The 7,964-nt window shown below is 50.3% G+C and overlaps 1 protein-coding gene across 1 annotated transcript in view; it reads left to right on the top strand.

The window, feature by feature from the left end:
• Positions 1-1,058: 1,058 nt before the first annotated feature.
• LIPG (lipase G, endothelial type) overlaps positions 1,059-7,964 on the top strand; it is a 28,238-nt gene continuing 21,332 nt past the window's right edge. Inside the window, exons 1-3 of the mRNA XM_064379194.1 lie at positions 1,059-1,404; positions 4,273-4,454; positions 6,678-6,857. Of these exons, the coding sequence (XP_064235264.1) occupies positions 1,308-1,404; positions 4,273-4,454; positions 6,678-6,857 (459 nt within the window). The 5' untranslated portion in view covers positions 1,059-1,307. The remainder of the gene's footprint in view (positions 1,405-4,272; positions 4,455-6,677; positions 6,858-7,964) is intronic.

The following is a 7,964-nucleotide window of genomic DNA, read 5'->3' as shown; positions in this document are numbered from 1 at the left end:
GCGCCAGACGCAGACTCTGGGCCAAATTCTCCCTCTGCTCGCTGCTTTCTGCCCCAGGGCCCGTATTCATAAAGGGAAGGAGAGCCGGGGGGAAATGATGGAGAAAAGAGAGAAAGGAGGTGCTTCATTTCACTCACCAAGTAGTTACTGCTCATCGGCCGACACTGGGCGCTGGCTACGCGTCTTAGACCCCAAATCTCGGCTCCCTGATCCCTTTAAGGAGGTTGCCTGGTGTTCCTCTAGCCCTCCACCCCACCGTAGGAGAGTGCCTGCCACGTGCCCGGCGCCCCGCGCCCCGCGCCGCGCTAAGTGCTTTGCTATGTGAACTCTTAGTTTTCCCCACATCTCTAAGCCGCGGATACATTATCACCCGCGTATTGCGGACGAGAGAACCGCCTTGGAGAAGCTGGCTGGCTTGCCTGGAGTTTTGCAGCTAGTGGAGGAGCGAGGACCTGGAGCAGGGACTGTGCGATCCTCCAGCGCCGGCCGCAGCCCACAGCCGCTTCGTTCCGCCGGGTTACAGTGCGGCCGCGGAGTCTGCACCTGTTGCAGCCCTCGCTGGGAGGGACGGGAGGGAGAAGGGAAGGACAAAGGGGATGACCAGGTGGCTCTTCCCCGACGGACTCCTGGCCCGGGGAGCGGATACACTACTCACAGGGAGAGTGTGGCTTTGCGCCTTGGAGAGGGTGACCTCCTTCTTCAGGGATCGCGTCCCCAGCGGGCGCAGAGATTCGGGGAAATGTCCGCCCCCGCCACTTAGGGTGGCAGGGGCGAGAGAAGGATCTAGGGGTCCGGGGGAGGGCAGTGGGAGAAAGCTGGGGCTGCCGGAGCGGGCCCGGGAGGAAGCTAGGTCGAGCGTGCGGCGTCCACCCTGTGAGTGTGCAGCTCTTTCATTCAAACTTTCTTCAATCTCAGTTCCGGCGTCTGCGAAGGTGGGACCAATCAGAGTCCAGAGACGGGAATAAATTATGCAAATCACCATCTGGCGATGGGTCAGATGACTCCCATACTTTTAAAAACTACCTCTATAGGAGTGTGACAGCAGCGAGCCCTAGCCTCTCGGCGGCTCGGGGCGAGGGCAGATCTGGTTCTGGTGCAAGCCGTTCACACTCGCTCCCTGCCACTGCCCGTGGCTCTGTGCGGCCAAATTTTCCTTTTCCACCTTCTCCGCGTCCAGCACCCCCAGCCCCTGGTCGAGAGGAGGCTGCCCACTTCTGATCTTACCAGCCCGGACTGCTGGAAACACCGAGAGGTGGTTTTTGTTTTTTAGAACTCCTGTCTCGGGGGAGGGGTTGTGACAAGGCAGGATGAGAAACTCTGTTCCTCTGCTCTGTTTCTGGAGCCTCTATTGTTGTTTTGCTGCGGGGAGCCCTGCACCTTTTGATCCAGAGGGACGGCTGGAAGGTAACGTGCATTTATTTTTATTTCCCCTAGCCACTTCTCTATGCTGGATCCCCTCTGTCTTGCCGGTTCTTCAATCCCTTCTTGCTCCTCTGAAATTCTTCCTTTCCCACTGCGCTGCCCATTTCTACTCCAATCCACCTTGGAGTCCACTTGCCTCTCCGCGCTTCTGATGTAGGTTTCCCGGGCAAGTCATGCAAGCGGGAAAGCCTGGCAGGGTGCACTGGCTCTTGCCAGCCCTCTCGCCCCCACCCCCTGCCTTTATATGGCTCCCTCACCCCGCGCTGGTGCTGTCCAGCCAGCCCAGTGGCCCGCCAGCAGCTCTGAAACCTTGCCCTGATGCCTGAACCTGGAGATCTGAGAGGAGACGTTGTTAGAAAGACCTCTGTCTTTTGGAGCTGCCTTTTAATCTTGGTGTAGGCGTCTTGAAAGTTCAGGTAGCAGAGTAAGAGGCTGTGGTTTGATTAGTGCTTGCCGGGAGCCTCCAGTAGGTCACTTGTGCTTAGAAGCTGCAGGGCTTACTCCCCCAGGTTGCCAGCCTTTTCCTCTTCAACACTTTTGTGCTCCCCCACTCTTCCTCTTCCCACTCCTCTTCCCTTTCCTCCTTCTGGCTTCTAGCTTTTCTTCCTCTTGAGATCTGCATGGCAGCCTTTTCCAGTGGAGGCAGCCTGCCCTGGGGGAGCCAGAGTCAGTCACCCAGAGTGAGAACTAAGTCAGCTGGTTAAGCAGGCGAGGGCTGGGGAGCCCCTAAACTGAATCCCATCATCTCATCTTCTCCTAGTCTGCTGAGATTGTGCCAAAAGGTCTGTGTCCGCTTCTGCATGTGTGGGAGGGTGTCTGTGAATGAATGGAAAGCTTGGTTTAACTCAAAATGTTTCCAACTCTGGTGCTAACTAGAAGCATTGCCTGGGGCAGGTCTCATCTCTGGCTCCTCACATGTTAAAAGCTAAAGTTTCTTCTAACTTCTGTGTTTCATGCCTCTGAGTATGTGTGAGTCACTTCATTGATTTCAAAAACTATTTCCTGTATGGCTACTTTGAGCCAGGCACTATTCTGGGAGCAGGGGAGACAGCAGTGAATGAAACAGATGGCAATCTCTGCCCTTGTGATGCTTACCTTTCAGTGGTGGGAAGGCAGGCAGTGCACTGATTTCAATGTCAATGGTGCTCAGTGTTATGGAGAAAAATCAAGCAGAGGAGGAAGGTGGGCATGCTGCTGGGGGAAGGCGGCGCGATGTTACAATGTGGTCAGGGAAGGCCTTGTGGAGAAATTGGCCATTGAGCAAAGAGCTGAAGTGGGTGAGAGAAGGAGGCACGAGGACATCTGAGTGAATAACAATCAGAAAGTTCCAGAGGCTGAAGTGACCAGGCCAAAAGTAGTACAGATGCAGCTAGAGAACTTTGTGGTCAGAGCGGGTCAGACGCCAAGGGGAAGAGTCTTTGTCCTTATGCGGGTTTATCCATAGATCTGTCTCAGAAAGCCAGCAGCCGCCTTTTCTCCTAGACTTCTGCATCTGGTCTCTGGCTATCTGGGTAGAAGCTGGGGAGTTGTCGAACTCATTATGTCTGTGGTTCACATTTCTGCTGGTTGGGGCTTTTGTTCAAGACTATCATGACAGTTAACCTGATTTCTGCTCATGTGCATTCAGCAGCCTTTTCTGGAACCTTATCCCTCTTCCATCTGCTGCATTCTCCCCCTCTCCCACTCCTTTCCCTCTATCCTCTCCACCGATGTATCTCTTTCCTTTTGGTATCGTTTTTCCTTTTGCTTCTTAACTCTGAGATAAATTAACTCCAAGATGGTCATTTGGCATCTTTCCCTGCTGGGTGATAGATTTGATACTCTCTGGCCAGTTATCCAGTGATGCATCCAGGATGGCTGTAAGAGTGCTGGGTGGGTCCACGTATGACTTTCTGAAACAGTGTCATGATGACAGCACCTACCTAGTGTTAAGCCACAGGGGCCATCAGTGACATGAGCTGCACTTTGGGAGCAGGGCCATCTCCCAGGTGGCACTGTGCATGAGCAGTGAAGCTGGAAGGAGGATTCTGTTGCTCTTAGGAGTTTCTCCATGGCTTTAGTCATTCACTTAACAAACTGGATGAATGCCTGGCATATGCCGCCACTAGAAAGGGCACTGAGGATGCCTGAGGTTCCCTAGATGGGAACACTAGGGGAAGCCTATTTTCCAACAGATCAGCAGCCTCTTGCCTCCAATTCCAAAATGCGCAATCTCTCAAAATTGGAAAATGTGTTTGGTAACTTGTTTGGCAGCAAGAGCTTGTTTGGCCTTACCTGATCTGAACTCATTTGACAGCAAAAACCTGGCCTGAGATGACAGGAGGCTATTGATTATGCTTGCCCTCAAATGTGAGTGGTTATGTATTTCTCTGCAGAAATATTAGGGTGTTTGATCTGGGGGGATAGCCCAGACCACACTGGCAGCATTATATAATATATGGTGTATGCTCCATAATGCCTTTCTAAAATCTGAAAACTTCTGAATTCTGAAACTCACCTGGTCCCAAGCATTTCAGAAAAAGAACTGAGGACCCGTGCCCTAAAAGTAGGAAGGAAGGAGAACTCCTTTTGATAGGAAAGAAAGGGAAAAGCAAGAGAGAGACCTATTTATTTCAGAGTGACAATAATTAATACTGGTGACTAATTAATACACATTAAGTATAGATGAGATGTCCTTTTTATAATATCTTCACAGTTTTTCTGGGAGGTGAAAAGGGAACATTCAGCAGATGTAAAAACTGAAACCCAGATGGCTTAAGCAATTTGCTCGCTATCGAAATAGAACCAGACCCCAGGTCTCTCACTCCCCAAGTCTGCTAGATGCACCCACATTCTGTTCTTTCTTCCCAGATGAGCTCCACAAACCCAAAGCTGAACAGGCTGAGGTCAAACCCTCTGTGAGGTTTAACCTCCGCACCTCCAAGGACCCAGAGCATGAAGGATGCTACCTCTCCCTCGGGCACAGCCAGCCCTTAGAAGACTGCGATTTCAACATGACAGCTAAAACCTTTTTCATCATTCATGGATGGACGGTGAGCCCCGGGAGGGAGCTCTGCGGCTTTACACAAGATTTGATTCCCTTTGTTTTGGTCAATTAGAAAGAATTCTGGTGTTTCCAGATTCCAAACCCTCTTCCCCCGTTTCCTTGTGGGCTGCTTGTATTTCAGACAGCTGTGAAGAATATAACGGGCATTCGCTAAGGGGCAATCTGGACTCCAGCAGGGTAGTATTAATGCTGGCACACAACGGGCTTTCAGAAAGTGGCTCTCCTGAGGGCAGCAGCCCAGCTCCACTGGCTCTTAAGGACCCCTTTAATTACACTTAATTACACTGGTCAACCACTGCCTGGAAGGGGCTATCCTGTCGTGAGAGCTGAACTTAACTAAAGCAACTTGACTGGCTCCGAGAACCTGTGAGTCGCCAGCTGGCCTGGATTGCCGGCTGCCCTTGGCATAGTGCCCTCCTGTTTGCATAGAGATAGCTCCGTTTAAAGGCACTGGGGCTCTTTATGTGTCCTAGCTGAGCAATTCACATTGAAAAGCCCATGACAAACTTCAACAAAAAAGGGCTTTAGTGCTCAGCTTCAGAAGCTTTTGACCAGCCAGGGATTTATTCATTCATATAATGACAGTCTGTAGGGAAATGGCACTATTAAGGGAGCAGATTTCTGCCTGGGCTAATTGGAAGGGGACAGTCTCCTCTTAATGATGAGAAATTCATATCTGTTACATGCTTTTGGCGTCTTTAGGTCTAAGATCCACGGTTGCGGTCAGGGGCAGGAGAGGGTAGGTGCCTACCTACTTTGATGAATGCAGAGATGTTTAAGAGCCTGTCCATCCCTGCTCATCACATAGCCTACAATCAGAATCATACGTTTGAATCTTTTTAAGGCCCCCTGTCAAAATGCAAATACAAGCTGCCTGTGACTTACAAATGGGTTGCATTCCAGAAAGTTCCTTTGTAATCTGTTTGGAACTTGGAACAGCAGTTTCCCATAGAAGCAAGATTGTAAATGGCGTTTGGGTTCCCAGGCTAGGCACAGAAAATCTATTTATTTGACAATGTGCTTGTGGATAGGTTTACAACTGGACTAGTCACCATTTATAACTTTGTTTCTGTGGGAAAATATGTTCTGAGTTGTAATTTGGGATTCCAGGGACAGATTTTCCCTACTCTGGGGTCAAGAGGGATGGCAGAGATGGGTTGTGGGAAGGGGTCACTTGTTGACTCTGCATTCACCTAGGAGACAGCATCTCCCTGCATCTCTAAGAGAGAACCTAGTTCTCCAGGGAAACCCTCCCCAGCTGCCTTTGAAGGATGGACCAGGCCACTTGCCTGCCTATAACAGGGACTCAGACCAGCCTCATACCAGTATCTCCCTTAATGCATATCTCATAGTGGCCCTAGCAGACAGGGGGCAACAGTATAGGACATTAGCTAGGAAAGTTTTGATGGGAAATACTGGTGATATAAAGAGCAATGGAAGACAAATACTTGCATAGCGATTCTGCCTGTGCTGGTCCTGCTTATGTGCAAATGTTTGGTCTCTGAGCAGCCAACGTGCAGGTTCTAAAATTGGCTGGGGGCTGGACATGGTGGCTCTAGATCCCAGTGCTCTGGAAGGCCAATATGGGAGGATCACTTGAGTCCAGGAGTTTGAGACCAGCCTGGGCAATAAAGTGAGACCCTGTTGCTACAAAAAATTTAAAAATCGGCTGGGCGCGATGACTCGTGCCTGTAATCCCAGCACTTTGGGAAGCTGAGACAGGTGGATCACGAGGTCAGGAGATGGAGACCATACTGGCTAACACGGTGAAACCCTGGATCTACTAAAAATACAAAAAATTAGCCAGGCATGGTGGCACGTGTCTGTAGCCCAGCTACTCAGGAGGCTGAGGCAGGAGAATCACTTGAACCCAGGAGGTGGAGGTCGCAGTGAGCTGAGATTGCACCACTGCACTTCAGCCTGGGTGACAGAGCAAGGCTCCATCTCAAAAAAAAAAAAAAAAAAGGCGTGTGCCTGTAACCTCAGCTACTCTAGAGGCTGAAGTGGGAGGATCGCCTCAGCCCAGGAGTTTGAGGCTATCCTGAGCTGAGATTGTTGTCAGTGCCCTCCAGCCTGGGCAATAGAGCAAAACCCTGACTCAAAAAATAAAAATTAGCTGGAGAGAGGGTCATATAGAATGGAATTCCATATTGTTTAGGACTTACTGAAACCAAGAAGAGTAAAAAATAACTTCCACTTTTCTCTGCAGATGAGTGGTATCTTTGAAAACTGGCTGCACAAACTCGTGTCAGCACTGCACACAAGAGAGAAGGACGCCAATGTCATTGTGGTTGACTGGCTCCCCCTGGCCCACCAGCTTTACACGGATGCAGTCAATAACACCAGGGCGGTGGGACGCAGCATTGCCAGGATGCTGGACTGGCTGCAGGTACCGGGGGCTAAGGGGGAGTCTCCCGTCACCAGCAGGATCTCAAACCCCAGTCTTCCTGAGAAATACAGATCATACATCTGTTGCTGTGAACTTCTGGAGTCTGATACAAATCTTTAGGATTAAAAGTTTTGTTGAATTAAGTATTTCTCGGAATACTTGAATGCTGGGACTTTTCAAAAGCCTTATAATTATTGACAGATCTCTGGATTTTTCCTGTTTCTTAATTTGCTGAAAATTGCCCTTATGAGTTGTTACTTCCTGATCTTAGAAACAGATGCCCTTAGGTTGGTTGGGGATGGCCAGGAACCAGGCCAGGCTTGTGATCTGAAATTCCTACAAAGCCTGCTCTCGCCTCTGAAGCATGGCTGTGCTGAGGGTGGGGAGGGGGTTATTTCAAAAATGCAGCCTAATACCTCTTTTAAAATATGAAGTGTAGAAAACAGATCTTGAAGTCTTATATTTACTTTTTTTTTTGAGACGGAGTCTCGCTGTCACCCAGTCTCGCCATCACTGGAGTGCAGTGGCATGATCTCAGCTCACTGCAACCTCTACCTCCTGGGTTCAAGCGGTTCTCCTGCCTCAGCCTCCTGAGTAGCTGGGATTACAGGTACCTGCCACCACACCCGGCTAATTTTTTTTATTTTTAGAAGAGATGGGGTTTCACCATGTTGGCAGGGCTAGTCCCAGACTCCTGACCTCAGGTGATCCGCCTGCCTCACCCTCCCAAAATGCTGGGATTACAGGCATGAGCCACCTCACCCGGCCTATTTGCTTTTAATGGGTTAATAATTTGCCTGAGATCAATGGACTTAGCTGGGAGAAGGCAGGGTGGGCTACACTGGCAAAGCAGCATCATTATCTGGGCAATTCTGGCCTGACCTTCCTTATTCCCATGGAGTGGCATGAATTCTGGTAGAATTCTGGTCAGGATTCTCGAGTAATCCCTCTGTCCTCTGTCTAAACTGTTCTACAGAGTTTGGTTCCCAAGCCGTGGGGTTACCTCCTTACCCCCCAAATGAGTGCTCTGACAGGGGACAGTGCTTCAAGCCTGGGGTCCCAGGTGGGCTTGTGGGGAGGAAGTCAGCAGCTCCCGGGGCTGGGTGA

The sequence above is a fragment of the Aotus nancymaae genome, unplaced genomic scaffold (genome assembly GCF_030222135.1).
Source record: "Aotus nancymaae isolate 86718 unplaced genomic scaffold, 86718_ANA_hifiasm-v0.15.2.pri h1tg000020l, whole genome shotgun sequence".
NCBI lineage: Eukaryota > Metazoa > Chordata > Mammalia > Primates > Aotidae > Aotus > Aotus nancymaae.
This window is presented reverse-complemented; position numbering and strand designations above follow the sequence as displayed.